Source organism: Gossypium hirsutum, chromosome A07 (assembly GCF_007990345.1).
Source record: "Gossypium hirsutum isolate 1008001.06 chromosome A07, Gossypium_hirsutum_v2.1, whole genome shotgun sequence".
NCBI lineage: Eukaryota > Viridiplantae > Streptophyta > Magnoliopsida > Malvales > Malvaceae > Gossypium > Gossypium hirsutum.
Window position 1 is genome coordinate 33,182,929 of NC_053430.1, and position 17,546 is coordinate 33,200,474.

At 35.5% G+C, this 17,546-nt stretch overlaps 1 protein-coding gene across 3 annotated transcripts; it reads right to left on the reverse strand.

Moving 5' to 3' along the window:
• Positions 1-564: 564 nt before the first annotated feature.
• LOC121232292 (U-box domain-containing protein 33) lies at positions 565-8,547 on the reverse strand. Of its 3 annotated transcripts, none has more exons than XM_041117997.1 (10): positions 8,261-8,547; positions 6,292-8,174; positions 5,892-6,013; positions 5,469-5,605; positions 5,231-5,338; positions 4,583-5,048; positions 4,301-4,438; positions 3,032-3,559; positions 1,259-2,005; positions 565-927 (listed from the first exon to the last, which is right to left on the reverse strand). In XM_041117997.1, the coding sequence occupies exons 2-10, from the start codon at positions 6,560-6,562 to the stop codon at positions 745-747; spliced, it is 2,700 nt and encodes an 899-aa protein (XP_040973931.1). In that variant the 5' UTR covers positions 6,563-8,174; positions 8,261-8,547; the 3' UTR covers positions 565-744. The 3 variants fall into 3 exon arrangements, with proteins under 3 accessions (XP_040973931.1, XP_040973933.1, XP_040973932.1); XM_041117999.1 differs by lacking the exon at positions 8,261-8,547 and having other exon boundaries at positions 6,292-6,525; positions 6,623-6,965; XM_041117998.1 differs by lacking the exon at positions 8,261-8,547 and having other exon boundaries at positions 5,484-5,605; positions 6,292-7,179.
• Positions 8,548-17,546: the final 8,999 nt, after the last annotated feature.

The following is a 17,546-nucleotide window of genomic DNA, read 5'->3' on the forward strand; positions in this document are numbered from 1 at the left end:
AATTATATATATATATATATAAAACAAAGAAAGCAAATATGGGTTGATTTGTAATGGCCTCTTTATTTTTCAGAAACAAACATCGTAAAACCTTTTACAAAAAACCTTAAATTTACTGTTTTTTTTTTTATTCTTATTAGTTCCCCAAGCAAATAAAACTAACTACATAGGATGATATACCTGACTCGGTTCAGGGTTCGTATTGTACAATAAGCTTTGATAGTTGGATCTTATGGTCCGGTTCGGGTATAATGTACGTAGGCCACATAGAATAGAAAAGCCCAGCACTCAACACTGCTTATAGTAGAGTTAGTACCTTCCTTTCAGGAAATTATATATAATACTTAATATTTTAACGATCAAATTAAATTTATCAATATAATATTTATCAATATAATTGTAATTTTCATGCATATAAATTTTCCTATCAATTACATATATCTATCACATTGATCTAAAACAATATTTTTACTAATATCTATTTAACGATTAAAAACTTTTTACATAATAGATAAAAGGATAATTAATACATTAATCATACACAAAACTAATAAATAACAGAAGTGTGTAAAACTATAATTTTATATGAGTGCAAATAAATCTCTCGTATGTGTATGTATATATATATTATACTTTGAGAGAGAAATCGGGTTTTTTCTTTTTAGCTTTTGGCTACATAAGGGTACAATTATAAACAACAAACTAATATTTAGAAGCAAAAAAATAAAATGGTAGTACTGCATTTTAGTGTTGTTGCAGCCACTCCTGAATGGCAGAGCGAAGAGCAAGGTTAGGAACGAGATTGGAATGTGCTAGCTTAATATTTGTCATGGGTGAGGTGTGATGCCCACTATCCAACCAACCTCTCAAAGCCTCTGCTTCGTATGTGAAACCATCGGCTGCTACGTGAGGATCTTGCATTACTTCCTGAAATGTAGCAATTACAAGATTTAATTGAAGTTGCAGCTAGTTTGTTGCTCTGTAATCTACAGTCACGACATTCTTGGTGGGTAATACAAGTTTAACTGGCCAAGTGTTTGCTTTGAAAGAATTATAATAAAATTTTATTCTATTGGATGTCTTCTGTTCTCCCTGTATGCCACATTGGCGAATTGTTTCCTACGGGATGAAAAGAAATCATTTTATTTCTTTCCTAATTACCCAGTTCTATGGGGGAGAGGAAGGTAGAATTTGATCATTGCAGATGTGCTATTCCATGAAGTATATGAAAGATAGGAGCAGGAATAGATTAGCTTACCTGGAAAATGGGGCAGATAAAATAGGAAGGAGGATGGCATTGCTCTTCAGAACCCAGCTGAAACGAGGATGAGCCTCCACATGAAGCCCTCATTGGCTCCAGCACCCTCCACACATCTGTTGAAAGGTCAGGCCTACACCTCCGATTCATTTCACAGCACCTCAAAGCTAGGTTAGCCAATTGCTCAGCTTGCACGAAAGGCCAATCCCCAGCCAAAGGATCCAAGAGATTTTTCAAATTTCCATTATCTAATGCATATTGCACTTCCTTTATTATACCCAAGGCTTGTCTTCCTGTCAACAACCGTAACAAAATGACTCCAAATGAGTAAACATCAGCCTTTTGAGTAAGTTCTCCAGTTGAAAGGAACTCTGGATCCATGTATGCGAAAGTTCCTTTGGGGTCAGTTCTACAGCAGACGGTTGTATTGTTGCTTACAAGACGACAGATTCCGAAGTCACTCAGTTTAGTGACAAAATTAGCATCAAGAAGAATGTTTGCAGGTTTCAAATCACCATGCACTATGCCATGAGGCTTACTTGAATGAAGGAAGATGAGAACAGAACATAACTCAGTAGCAAGACGGATACGAGTTTGCCATGATAAAGGGGGGGAATTGCCTCTGCAGCTAAGTCGGTCTTCAAGACTTCCATTGGGAAGATATTCATAAATAAGAGTCCAAGCATCAGGACATGCACCAATCAGAGTTACCAGATTTGGATGCCTCATCTTACTCAAAACATCAACCTAAGACACAACCAAAAGATATCATTCAATGCACAAAAAACTCATAACCAGATACAGTTTCAATATTTTAATTGTGCTGTTCTTTGCCACTTGCAAAACGTAAAATATTCTGTCATTAACCAAATACAAAATTGATGACACAATCAAAGTAGAAGGCAATGAAGTGTAGGGCTCTTTTGTTCTTACAGTCAGGGAATTCAAATGTTTTTTTATCGTGCATATAGCAGTCTCTTTTCTTTTCATTTCAATTCTTACTGGAACTAAATATATATTTTTTACACCTGCAACATGATACTACTGTTAACAAATAGATAATTTTAAGCTTATTTTTGAGGATGCAGAATTGCTAGAGAGGGAAGAACATAGACAGTCTAAGGCACAAAATACAGTTCCAGGATGGGGGACAATTAACTTTGAGGTATGTACAAGGAATGCTGCAAACATAATAACCAAATAACAGAATCTATAATTAACTCCTTGGGCTTTTTCTGGATATATCATAGGCTCTGAATTTACAACACGGATACCACTAATAATATGTTCAACTCAATGTAACATGAAGTCCATCCAAACAATAAATAAAACAATACTTAGGGGACTATACCTCTTGTTGAAATTCCGATGGACCTTGCAAGCTATTAGAATGCAACATCTTTATAGCCACAGTGGTATGACACAGATTACCTTTATATATATTTTACACGTGCAACATGATACTACTGTTAACAAATAGATAATTTTAAGCTTATTTTTGAGGATGCAGAATTGCTAGAGAGGGAAGAACATAGACAGTCTGAGGCACAAAATACAGTTCCAGGATGGGGGACAATTAACTTTGAGATATGTACAAGGAATGCAGCAAACACAATAACCAAATAACAGAATCTATAATTAACTCCTTGGGCTTTTTCTGGATATATCATAGGCTCTGAATTTATGACACGGATACCACTAATAATATGTTCAACTCAATGTAACATGAAGTCCATCCAAACAATAAATAAAACAATACTTAGGGGACTATACCTCTTGTTGAAATTCCGATGGACCTTGCAAGCTATTAGAATGCAACATCTTTATAGCCACAGTGGTATGACGCAGATTACCTTTATAAATACTCCCATATCCCCCTTCTCCAATCTTCAGAGAGGGATCAAAGTTGAGAGTTGCTTCCTCAATTTCCGTGAAAGAGAACTCAGTGAAAAACTGGTGCATATGTGCACCTGAGGGCTCAGCTCGACTTTTCCGCAACTCTTCAGCCTCTTTGAGTGCATTGTCTCGCTCCATCTGCAATTCGTCTCTTTCTTTCTTATAATTCTGCAAAAGTTCAACAGCTGAGAATATCTTCTCCTGGAGCTCCTTAACCTCCTTTTCAGATTCTGCAATTTGGTTCTCCAGTAATGATTTCTGATCCAAGGCAGCTTGAACTTCTATCCTGACCTCATCTCGCTGGTTCATCATCTTGTCAAGTTCGTCTTTTTCTTTAGCTAATGCTTCCTCAATTTCTTTCCTTTGCTTTAACTCTTGTGCATACAGGATTTCTGATGCTTTCACCTGCAAATTAGAAGCTATGATTAGTTCTTTTACAGAAGGCTAGTTCCTAATATCACATTTGTGGCATGTGATTTTAGGTGTTTATTTCTTAATCCATAAAATAATGTATTTTTTATTTCATGTAATTAAAGCAAAGTAATATTATTCAAATCATTAAACATAATTAAAATATATTAACTATTTTGATAATTAATTATTACAACAATTAAAGTTTGAATGGAAATAATAATGAAATTCGAACTTTTTTTGGTTACTTTTTAGCTACTAATTGAATAAAAATGCTTAAATGTTTCAACCTTAATGCATCTATTTTACAGTGATAAGTGTTAGTTATATTATGAAATACTAGTAAAAAGTTTAGTAAAAATTGAATAATTTAAATAATAGTAAAAGTGTAATTTAACATGATAGAGAGTCTAATTTTAGCTTTGTCAAATGTTTTCCTAATATTAAAAATTTAATAATGAAAATAAAATATTATTCTAATGTTAATGCAGTAATATAATAAAGATTTTTGTTAGTTCAAAATATTTTTGAAACTCGTGCACATATATATTAATTATACATGATAGTACATTAATATTACATTTTGTTGCAAGAAAAAGTTACACAGGATTTACCCTTTTCAGATAATAGCATCAAGTACTAATTTCTGACAATCTCCAAATACTGGAAGAATATTTATGAAATAATCATCTTGTGTTGGTGTGTGTTCTACAGAATTCGAATCTGAAAACTTACCCTACGTATAGCCACAAGAGCATCTTTCTCAGCTTCTGAACGTTTCATTGCCTCTTCAAATGCTTCTCTTCTCGAGTTTGTTTCCTCTGCCATTACTTGTTGAAGTTGGTCATAAAGAGTGTTATCAGTAGTTACATCCTATACAAATCAATAAACCATTTGGTTTTCAATAGTATAGATATAAAAAAATTGGCACTGCACCAAGCGGGCTGGTCAGTTTGAGATAAATAAGAAAGTGAAGTTTAAACAGTCTCAGATATCAGATGAACGCTTTGCACGTACCCGAATGCTGGGAAGAGATGACAGATTGAAATTTCCTTCAGCATGAGAAATTAAACTAGACTGTAATCCATTTCCATTCACCTCAGTTCCCATATATGGGACCAAAGCTGCATCAGCCATTCCATTTGAAGAACATGATGACAAAACTGAATTCTGAGGACTTCTTCTGGATAAACCATCCCATTCATCGGAACTCCCTTCTACATCAGATCTGTTCGGCGGAGTTGATAGCCCTTCATTACCATCAGGAGAAGGAAAACCCAGTGTACTTCCCATGCGCCCATAAACATTTTCAGATCTTACTCTATGCAATGAATCCGGTGCAGAAGTAGAGGGTTTTACTTGACTAGTTTGTCGCAGTATTACACATTGTGACCTGAAGTGATTTTCACTAGATTCAAGGTTTGGACTTGCTGGCAGTGATGATGATGCAACTTTTGTATCAGTTACATCTGAACTTAATTTCCTGTTTCCATATTTTATTTATATTAGTCACTGAAGCAGCCAGTAATAGGTCAATTTCATAATATGGAAATGCAAATGTACTCTATCTCTAACGAGTCAACAACAGACCATCTGGTACAGGCATTCTGTAAAGATGAAAAGCTTGATTCCTTTAAAAGTGACACTCGTCAAAAGCAAGCATACCTTGTGTAGATAAGAAGCCCTTTGCAGAGAAACCATATTGTGTGGCAGGTATTAGGTGCATTTTCACGCACAAAGATGGCTTTCTTGGACTTGAGGTCAACAACTTTCCTGCAATTGAAAAGGAATAAGGTAAACAACATCTTAAGTGTGCTTCCTAGGGAGCAAGACATGCAAGTCTCTTAGAAGATCCACTGTTGGTCTAGTTGATCCTATGTTGGGATTGAGGATAGATGATTACTTATGTGGTTTATACTTTGAATAATGTTTGTCTGCTGCTCCTCCCATTACAAGCATACGGATCCTATTCTCAGATATCATTTCCAAAATCCCCTGCTCGATAGAATCCATTTCAATGTACAGCTTCTCTGCTCGCACCTACAGTAAAATAATAGAAGAACAGATTACAAACTTCCCAAACGAGCTGATTTGGTATTCACAATCGAAATTGAGGACTAAAAACAGTAAATTGAAAGAGGTAGTGATCATCGATCAATAATTTTAGCTGAAATTTTCCTGATCTTGATGTGCAGTCACTGCAGATCGCAATCATAAGCTTATATCAGTGTTAATTTGTTCAGAATTAAAAGTTCTTCTAGCACGAATTGAAATTCAACAAGAAGTCAACAATCGTATAAACTAAGGTGAAAGAAGAAACTGATACCCCACGTTGAAGACAAAGCAGAAGGTAATCATTCAGCATCTTCTCCATATTTTTTCTTTCAATTTCCCAGTATGCCTTGACTTGCTGTTCTTCGAGTTTACTAGCAGGAAATTTTGTACCCACTGCAAAACCAAAAACACATAAAACAATTTCTCAATTAGAAAACACAATATCAAGCAAGAAAAAATAATCCAAGTGATACTGTAATAGTTTCGAAATAATCCATTTATCCATCCAATTATTTCAATCGAACAATCACATAAACTAAAGTCTCCGAAAATCAACAAAATTAAGGAAACCTTATTCTTAATTTTTTTAGATTTTCACCCCCACCCTTTTTTTTTCATCCTGAATAAACTCTAAGCATTAATAAAGAAAAGTCAATTGAAATCAAACTTACTTTCAGAAACCGGAATCATCTTAGCGGGTTGGTGAACATGAATTATGCAAATCTTTTTTCCTCCTGAATGTTGTAAAGCCCAGAACAAAACGGATTTATATTTATCCACATCTTTGCCCACCGCTACATAGATTTTCTCTTCAATTATACGCGCCACCGTTTCCTCCACGATTTCTCTTCGACTCGACATGATCCCCGGAGCTCTAACGTCGCAAAACCTCATCGAGTTCACTCCTTCAGTTATTGCAGGCACAACACTCACCAGAGCCATGTTGGAATTAATAAAATAATCATAAAGTGTAGATAAAGAAAATTTCTCAACTAAACTCACCAAAAATCTATACAAAATATACTTTCTCCTCCAATCTATGACTGAGGAGCTAAAACCGATGGGGGGTTTGGGGAAGATGAAGAGAAGAAGGTGAGGACGGTAAGGTTTTTGTGTTTTAGTAAAAGGGAGTCGTTGTCTGTAGTTCCGATGACAACTAAATAAAAACAAGACAGTGACCGCAAAATGGATGAGAAATTAACTTTAGATGCACAAAAATAAAAATAAAAAAATTTTGAAAGATCGGCAGCCACCCTTTTTCGTTATCACTGAAAAATTATTACAGTTTTCCCCCTTTTGAGGATCAGTTTCGAAGTCTGTTCCTGATTTTTGATGCTTTGCGCTTTCATTTCATTTTATTTATTTCCTTCAAGAAGAAGCTTCCACCGAATTACAGTTGGGCTCCACGTAAGATGTCTGGAAAGTGTAGACTGGGAGGGGGGCCGCTTGGCTATTTTGTTTGTTTATTTATTTATTTGTGATCTTAGTCTTTCGAAAATCTACGTTACAATATATACATTTGAGTACTTTACCGAGTCTTAATCGGGTTATGGATTTATTTATCTATTTATACTATATTTAGGTACTTTTTATACTTTTAATTAGGTCACTAATTTAATTATGAAATTAAAAAAAATGCTACTTCATCCTTATTGATACAAACATAAACAATAATAGGAAAGATATCTAAATTTGGAGTGGAAGACATTTCTAGATCTCTCAAAACTAAAATGAAAATTTCTTAATATTTTGCACAAAAGAATTAAATTAAAAAATTGGAGACTAAAAGCTCTTGTCCGGCGATAAACGATTTCAAAAACTTGTCTGACGATTGTATGGGTGATGCTGATGGCTTTAACATGGACCGTAACACCAAAAAAGTCAAATTCAAAGATGTTGGAGATGATTCAGCAGAAAACATGGTGGTTGATACGGCTCTAGCGAGTGAAATTTCTTGGAAAGATAAAATGTTGGGAGCGCAAAACACTGAATCTTTGGCTTCCTCCGTGATCTCGGATGGTGCTACTGATATGAACTTAAAGTTTGAAGATGGAGACACCCTAAGATCTACCATCAACAGTATTTTGACCATCGACTTCTTTGAACAAATTAAGAAAATCTAGGTTAAGGATATGGAGACCAAAAATGTGGTGAAATTGTTGGGGGCGCAATATAGGAAATGGAGTTCTTTACAATCAAATTTCCAGTCTCTAGAAACCCTCCCAACCTTTTCGTTTAATGGATGTGGGAAACGACTACTATTTGGTCCGTTTTCAAAACAAAGATGATTATGAGACGATTTTGACCCAAGAACCATGGATAGTGTTTGGACACTACTTTAAAGTTCAGTCGTGGACGGTGGACTTTAACCTGTCGAAGCCCTTTCCTGAGCATGAATCTGGCCTAGATCTGTTTTCCGGGATTGCCTGGATTCTTGTATAAGAAACAGGTTTTACAGGAGATCGAAAGTTTGGTCGAAAAAGTGGCCAAAATGGATATTAAAACAGATAATGGAGGAGTGGGTTAGTTCACCAGGATGGCGGTGTTTGTTGACCTGGAAAAATCGTTAACCTTGCAAGTTTTAGTCAATGGTCGAATGTAAAGAGTAGAATTTGAAGCTCTACTTGCGATTTGTTTTACCTGTGGTAAATATGGACATCTAAAAACCCTTTGCCCTTCTTCTTTGACAGGTCGGAGCACTGATGGTGGTCTAGGGAGAGTCTCTGAGTTAGTGGTAATGAGTTAGCTCCGATGACGACAGAGGAAGTGTTTGTCCCACAGATGAACGTTAAGTGTAAATCTAGGCGTAATCAGGCAAACTACCATAATCAAAACGCAAAAATCTTGAATGACTCCAAATTTGTTGCGTTGGAAAATGAGTCGACGAGATTGGAAAGGGAACAACCTGGAATTATAGAAACTAGGTTCCAGCAATGGGAGTTTCTAAAGAGCTAAAAGAAAAAAGATGGGGCCAAAATATGAGTCGTTGGGGAAGGTAAGCTCAGGTACAAGGCTACTGGGCCAAAGTAGTGAGAATGGATCTAAAAGGCCATCATTGGTAAAAAGTAGAACTAGGCTTGGAGCGGGTTCTACTAAGCAGGACCTGGTGAAGTCTGGGTCACAATCGGGTTTAGACCGCAGGTTAATCCAAGCTGGGACCAAACAGCATTTGGATGCTACAACCCTTAATACTGCTGATGATGCCTAGGGGGAATTAGTGAACTTTGACCAACCTATCAATCATGGACCCGAAACAGATAATTTTACTAAAGCATCATCTTTACACTTCAACCCTACGTTCGAAGGGCCTATTGAAACCATGGTGAATTTGAATTCTAAATTGCTAGACCCTAATTGCCATTCTGTCGTAATATTCAAAGAAAATTGAGACCCAAATTCCAACTCAAAAATCGGGAAAGAAGGGGTAGTGGCCTACAATAGTCCTCCTATTTCTTCTAAAGGGCATAGTGTTGGGAATAAAGGTGGGAATGGTTATCCTGGAAGGGTGTTAAACAAAACAATTCGTGGACGATGGGGTTGTTTTAAACCCACTAGCAATCCACGAGTCCCACTTCTAGAAGTTATGAATTCTATGGCTAAGCTCTTTAGTGCTCAAGTGGAAACCCCATCTACTAAGGTGGATGTCCAAAATAGTGGTGTGAAAGCATATGATACTTCTTAGCGATTGGCTTTCTCTCTCCCTTTTTTTATTTTATTTATGAGTTTTACTATCATATCTTAGAATTTCCAGGATTGTGCCAGTTCGAAGTTTCTCCGTGTTTATTGAGAATATAATCGTGAACATAGACCTGATTTGATTGGTCTATTAGAAAATAGGGTCAGTGGTGGGAAAGCAGATTTGACTATAGCGAAGCTTAGTTTTCAATACTCACATCGTGTGGAGGCTATTGGGTTTTTAGGTAGTATTTGAATTGGATGGAGGGAGCTGTTTTGTATTGAGGTTTTCAAAATTCATCCCTAATTTGTTATAGCCAAAATATCTGGTAATATTTTTAGGTAACCTTTCTTAGTCACCTTTGTTTATGAAAGCCCTGATAGCTGTAAATGGAGACATCTTTGGGAGGTCTTATATAGAATGTTCCATTGGATAAATATTCGTGGACGGCGATTGGTGATTTGAACACTATTATTTTCTATAGTAAAAAGAGAGGAAGGTGAACCTTAGGTAAAAAGGTGTCCTCTATTTGGGGATTTTATGGAATTAACTCAGTTGCATGATTTGAACTTTAAAGGCTCGCAATTCACATGGCATAGAGGAGGAATTGTTGAGCGTTTGGATAGAGCTATCTGCAATGATGCATGAAATTTTTCTTTTTCGAATTTTATGGTGACACACTTGCCGCGGCTTAAATCCGACCATAGACCTTTATGTTTGTCACTAATACCTGAGTACCACTCCTCCAAAGGACTTCTTTTCAGGTTTTTAGTGGGTTAGGTCGAGCATCTAACTTTTTTAAAATTTCGTCAAAGGTAATTGGAAAGGTTCTGCTAACATGTCGACAGTTCATTCTGAGTTTACAGATTAGGTTAAACAATGGAAAAAAGAGGTGTATGGCCACATAAATGCCCGTAAGAAGCATCTGACTCGAAAGTTAAAAAATATTGAGATAGCGCTTAATAGAATGAACTCTACTTATCTTAATGTTGGGATGAAGGTACGAGAGGAATTGAAAAATATGTTACATCATGAGAAAGTCTTATGGTGTCAAAAGGCACGTTGTGACTGGTTGGTATTAGAGGATCATAACACCAAATTTGTTCATATACGCACTTTGAGAAGAAGAAAACATAATAGAATTATTTCCTTGAAGAATGATATAGGTGAGTGGGTGTTGGATGAGGATCAATTGAAGCTTGAAACGGTTAAGTTCTTCGAGAAATTGTATGGTAAAAACCCTGGGCCAATGAAAGGGCTTCCCCCTATGCCTTTTCACGTCTCAATGAGGGATATGCTACTCTCCTAAATAAGCTAATCTCTGACAAGGAAATCAAAGTTGCTCTTTTTGATATGGCTCATTTGAAGGCTTCCGGAAGTAATGGTTACCATGCTTTATTTTATTAGAGCCAGTGGGAACATGTAGATGCCTCTGTTTGCACTTGGGTCAAAGGCCTTTTTGAGGGCAAAAGCATTGACTCTGTTCTGAATAATTCACTTATTGTGCTCATCCCTAAGGTGAAAAATACGTAAGACTTCTTTTAATTTTAGCCAATTAGTCTCTGTTCTGTCCTTTATAAACTAATCATGAAGATCATTACAAACCAATTTAAAGTGGTTTTTCCGAGAATCATTACTCCTGAATAGACTAGGTTTGTAGCATGTCGAAGAATTACTGATAACATTGCCATCACACAAAAGGTTATTCACTCTGTGAAGAGTACACAAGAGAACAGGATATGGATGACCATCAAAATTGATCTAGAGAAAGAATATAATTGTGTTTTAGGACTTCATTGATGCCTCGTTACAGGTTACAGGTATTTCTAATTTTTTACATAATATTATTATATTTTCAATTTCGAATTCCACAATGCAGGTTTTGTGGAATAAGGTCCCAACTCAGAAATTTCGATAGGCTAGATGTGTTCGACAGGGATGTCTGTTATCCTCTTATTTGTTTATTCTCTGTATGAAATGGCTGGGTCAAAGTATTCGTTTTACCATTGACGCTGGGATATGGTCCTCTATCTGTCTATCTCACATCAGTCCACTACTATCTCATCTCTTTTTTGCAGATGATTTGATCTTATTTGGTAATGCTGAAGAACACCAAGCTTAGATCATCAAAGGCATTCTTGACAAGTTTTGTGATGTTTTAGGTCATAGGATTAATATGTGGAAAATAAACATGTTTTCAGAAGGAATAGATGGTAGCCTAGAGAGACGCATAAGCAAATATTTTAGTTTTCAGGAAGTAATCTAGGATTTTATCTTAAGGTGCCCCTTTTCCAAGAGAAGGTCACTAATATCATGCTGTGTTTCATGGTCGATAAGGTGCGTAGTAAGTTGTCTAGCTTGGACGCTAGTCAACTCTCCTTAGTTGGTAGGGTAACTTTGGCTCAATCAGTCCTATTTTCGATTCCAAGCTATTTTATGCATAAAATGATAGTTCCAAAAGGCTTATGTGATGAGATTGAATGCATGGTTAGAAATTTCGTTTTGAGGAATATAATGATGGTTCTAAGATGGCTTTGGTAAGATAGGACTCGGTGTGTCAACCTAAATCGCAATGATGGTCTTGGTTTAAGGCATTTGAAGGATCATAACACGCCCTTCATGATGAAGGTTGGTTTTAGCATTGTTTCAAATTCTAATGCTCTTTAGGTTCAGGTTCCACGATCAAAGTATGGGGTTATAAGTGGGCTGGCTGAGAATCTTTCAAGAGGATGTTCTTTTTTATGGAGATCCTTATCTAAGGCATGGCCCCTCATTCGTGAAAACTTATTATAGGCTATTGGGGATGGGAACTCTATTAATTGTTTGCATGACCCTTGGATTCCAAATTGTGGACCTTTGTATAAACATATTCCATCTACTTCTAATCTTAACATGGATTTCCCTCTTAAAGATATGACTACAAATGATGGTTCATGGAATTCGGACCTTTTAGACTTTGAGTTTCCGAAGAGGTCATCAATAGGATTGTTAGTGTCCCACTGCCTCACTCATTTTTTGGCCCTGATAGAATTATATACGGGCCTTCATCGATTTTTTCCCTAAAAAATGCCTATGGTAAAATTCGAGAAGGTACCTTAAACCCTAAAAAGCCAATTTGAGAACTCATTTGGAAGTTCAAAGGTCCACAACAAATTCATTTTTTCATTTTGCTTCCTTTAAGCAAAGTTTGCTTACGAAAGTTGAAAGAGTAAGGCGAGGAGTTGGGAATGATAGTGTATATGGTTTATGTGGACATGAGTCTGAGGGGAGTTTCATGTCCTCAGGGACTACCCTGCTGCTAGGGGCATTTGGGACAAGCTTATTCCAGAAAGAGTGTTATCTAATTTCTACACTAGATCGTTACATGAATGAATGACGAAAAACCTTTAGAATCATCAGTCTTTTATTATGAATGAGGTTGATTGATCGTGCCTTTTTGAGATTATTCTTGGCACATTTGGAATATTCTAACTTGTTTATGGAGTTTTGACAAGGTTATTAAAGTCTCTTACAGTTGGGTAACGCAATATACTTCCGTTTTAAAGACAGTGCCATATAAGGTCCAAAGTTCTTTCATTAGCCCATACATTAACAACACTTGGGTGTATCTAAACATAGATGGTTCGGTTAAACATGATGAAGGTTTTGCTATAGTTGAAAGATTAGCACGAGATCATAATGGTATATGGATCATTGGGTTTTGCAGATACTTAGGAAATTGTACAGTGATGGAGGCTGAGCTTTGAGGCATCTAGGATAGGTTTAAGCTTATCTTAGATTGAATATTTGAAAGGGTCTTAATTCAAACAAACAGTCTTGAAGTAGTTACTGCCATTTAGGATGGTTTTGACGAAATCTCAAATTGTACTTTAGTCAGAAGAATTCATCAAATCCTATCAACAGTAAAGCAGTGGAAGATCCAACACATTCACCGAGAAGAAAACACATTTGCAGATAATCTTGTCAAGATGGTTCGTGATAGAAAACTAGGTTTAAGATTGTTTGAGGATCCCCCTTTGAGGACTTAGTTTAATTGAGTCTATATCCCTTTCATTTTTTTAAAAAAAAAGAAATTTTCTTGAAGATTGTCAAGGTTAATGACTCAGCCATCCAAGTGCAATTATGCCTTAATCACTTTACAAATAGTTGGAATGCAAGCAAGACTCTAAAGTTACTCAACAATGATTGTGCCATTGACCTTCTTAATAGACCAATATCCATCTAAGGTGGCATGGATAAAATTATATGGAAGTATGGAAACAATGGCTCTTTCTTTATTAAAAGTTCTTACTCTTTGCTATGGCGCAATCACTACTATTCCCCACCCTTAATTCTTCATCATAAAAGGTTTGGAATAATATGTGGCACCTTAAACTCCCTTTTTTAAGATCATGATTTTTCGATGGAAAACTTCTAATAATGTGCTCTCTATTAAGGGCCTTCTCTCTCGTCATACAACCTCTGTTAATAATCTTAGCTCATTCTGTAAAATTCATTGTGAAATTTTGGAACACCTTTTCTTTATTGCCATTTTGTGTGTGCAGTTTGGTTTGATAGCTTACTCTACCTTCGTATTGAATCCCTCTAGGTCATCTCTTTGCTTTCTTGGCTTTTTCATTGGTTGTTTTCTAATGATATTAGCTTCCCTAACAATATAGTCTTTTACAAATGTGTCGCGTTCATATTACAAATCATTTGGAAATTTAGAAATAATCTCATCTTTAAAAAAATTATCTCAAGCCCTTTCGGGTCAATGGAGAAGATCAACGATATTCAATCTTCCATCCTGAACTCTTTTGTCCCCATCCCACCCTAATTCCCTATCTTAAACCCAAAGATCCCTTGATGAGAGTTGTACTTCAACACGTTGGACTTTTTGTCTCCACATCAACAACAACCCTTCCTTAAATCTTATTGGTGGAATGTTAATTGCCAAAGAAGCTAATGACTCACAATTGATCTTCATTAAAATTTTCAGAGCAACAAGCAAACTACATACCAAAATCTTCACCTTAAAATCCATTGTCATTGTTCTTAAACCTCACAAAGTCTCCTCTTATAGGCTTCTCGAAAAAGATTGAAAATGGATCAATATCATTCAAGGTCAATCTATTGTAAGATGGAAGCTCCTCCCAATGTAAAACGAGACTTGCTACCTTCTCAAATCAATATTTATACAATAGGAAACCAATTAAACTCACAACTAAACCCATATTTCTTCAGTGAGTTCAAGAATTGCAAAGAGATAAAACCTGATCTGCAAGTGAAATGAAAAAATTTTGAAAACAATCAAACCACTAAGTTTAGTATAGGTGATAATAGGAGTTTATACTTTCGAAACCGTTTGTGCATATCGAAGAATTCAGAATTGAAGCGAGATATTCTTCACGAAGCTCACAGTAGTGCTTACACAATACATCCAGGCATCAATAAGATGTATAATAATTTGAAACCGTTGTACTGGTGGTCGGGTATGAAAATGGAGATCACTGAATATCTATCAAAATGTTTGGTATGTCAGCTGGTTAAAGCAGAATATTTGGTATTGTCAAGTTTAATGTAGTTCCTAGCTGGAAATGAGAATGAATCACCATGGATTTCATATCGAGCTTTTCGCTAACACTAAAAAAGTAGGATGCAGTTTGGGTGATAGTTGATAGGTTGACTAAATCAGCTCACCTCATTATTGTGAGAACAAATTATTCACTCAAGAAATTAGCTAAAATTTATGTCACATCCCTAAAATTGGGTTAGTATAAATTGTGTTAGTGAATCAAAAGCGATCACGCCCTAATATTTTTAAAGGTTATTTTTTTGTATCAGATAATAAATAAGTATCTAGTCTATTGGTTAAGTAGTGGTGGAGTTTTCCTCAAAGATTTGAGTTTGAATCCTTTCCCTCACATCATTTCTATCTTGAGCAATTTTGCTTCAAACTCCAATAAGTGTCATGCCTTGTTTTAAAATAAATATTGTAGGAGTTATCTTAGTTGCCATATTGAAGAGATTCTTTTCTCCTTTATTTTGCTCTCCATTCCTACCTTAGCCCCCATTTCACCCCACATGCTCACTTCCCTTTTTTCCCCCTTTTTACTCCTCTTGTCTCCCTTTCTTTCCAAACGGTAGTATGTTGACTAGGGTAGCCGTCCAACCCATATGGTGTATGCACACATTTTTGTTTTTATTCCTACAACAATCTTACTTTTTCTCTCCTTCCTCCTCCCTTTCAACATCCTTGTACCGACCATTTTGGTTGATCTCCACTACATTTTTACTTCATTTTCTTTTATTTTTTTGAGGCTATCATCTATTCTACCACCATACGCCACTCCTCCACCCTTGAACCACCCTTGTCACCTCCCTAAGCCACCACTGTTCACCACTATTTTTCTCCTCTACATCTCATTATTTTATCTTCATTTCTTTTTATTCTTTCTTAAGTATTCATCACCAATTTTTTCTTTCTTCTCTCCTACATCTAAATTCATTCACCTTGCATCATTGGTCTTTCTCACCATTTCCAGTTCATTATTACTGAATAGTGAAAGTGTTATTAAGTATTAAGTTTTCATCGTGTCATGAGATCTATAGTATTAATGTTTGCTAAATATTCATATGTTAATCAAGTGTTTATATTGGATTGAAAATCATATTTGGGCATTTGAATCTTTAGTGGATTAAGATCAAAGTTTTTTTGGTTTGAAGTTGAAGAAGAGTAAGTAGTGATCTCACAATCAAGCTATGAAATGTTTTGGATTCTTTCAATTTTGGTCGTATATTTATGGTATTGAAAATTGATTTCTAACTTTGATTTGTATATTTTAAGTCTTGATTTGAACTAGTTTAGTTAGATCAAAAAGTAAAGGTTGTGCTTTAGATATGTTACGAGTTGGATGATTATTAAAGGTGTGCGTCTTACCCTAAGTAGTCGGTGATAAAATATTACCTATGATGTTATTATAATTTATATGTTATTGTCAATAATGTGAATAAGTGATGGTTGGGAAGTGCTAAAATCATTACTAATTTTGAGCCTAAGGTAAGTACTCTAATTTGATTTCTATGATGATTGATTTGTTGTATGATGATAAAATATGTTATGTTTTGACATTCATGTTTTGTGAAATTATGGGACAGTTTTGTTTATGTTAATTTTATTTCATAATGTGAGATGAATTTAAGATATTACCATATTTGATCACATATTAAGCATGCTTACTTTTCTAATTATGTTTCTGCATACCATGTCATATTGCATGGGGTTGGGACGATATTGAAAGGAGGAAGTTTCTATAATTTTAATGATTTGCACTTTCTAGTGGTTTATCCACATATTCTGGCAGTATATCTGCTATTATGGTTAGTTGTCCATGATTTTTCTATTCTGGCAACTTGTCAACAATATCTGGTGACTTGTCCAAAATTTTGGTTTGTTATTAGATGGATAAGTTCTAGGGAACTCTTTATGGTGTGTAGCGGAGTTGGATAGGAAGTTTTCTAAAAATTCTACAATAATTTTTGAAAAACTTTGCATTGACATCATCATGCATATTGATATATATGCAATTGGACTACTTATAAATATTTTCTGCTATATTTTGAAATGTATGCTTTAATTATTATTTGTTACCTAAGTTAAGACTCACACTAGGCTTATTTAGCTCACTAGTTAGTTCTTTGACTTTTTAGATTCCCTCGAGGTTAAGACTTTGGCATGACTGTCGGAGGAGCTTCTCGGATGATTTTAAGTTTAAATACTTGATCTGCCATAAATCATACTGCTATTTACATCCCTTTTTACACATAATTATAGCTTGTTTAATAGTAAATCAAAGCATTTTAGTATATATTTAGGTTGTTATACTTAAAGTAGTAATTTATGCTTTCTAGTAATTTTTATTACATTTTATATATTTAAATAAGGTTACATCGTATTGTAGGTAAAGTCCAGAGCTAAAGATACTTATTTGGGCCAAAACTGATGCCTATGTCATGACACCAAGATATTGATGTCTCAACGTCAAAGAAAGAAGTGAAAAACGTGTTCTAGAGCGAAATTGCCCTTGATGTCGCAACATACCCCTGTGCAACCCAAAATTCTTGCACATATTAACTATGTTTTGGAGGGAAATTAGGTGTATTTATCCTAATCAAACTCTAAAGATGTAACACCCCGAACCCGAGACCGACACCGGAGTCGGACACGAGATGTTAACAAACTTTGAAAAAAATTTTCCAGACACTGCCCAG

What these genes read in the sequence shown, in the direction of transcription:
- LOC121232292 (XM_041117997.1), bottom strand. Translation starts at nt 6,562, where the DNA reads ATGGCTCTGGTGAGTGTTGTGCCTGCAATAACTGAAGGAGTGAACTCG. An exon ending in TCAAAGTATAAACCACATAA is followed by an intron (nt 5,339 to 5,468) that starts GTAATCATCTAT and finishes TTTCAATTGCAG; the next exon opens with GAAAGTTGTTGACCTCAAGT. An exon ending in CATCTCTTCCCAGCATTCGG is followed by an intron (nt 4,439 to 4,582) that starts GTACGTGCAAAG and finishes TGATTTGTATAG; the next exon opens with GATGTAACTACTGATAACAC.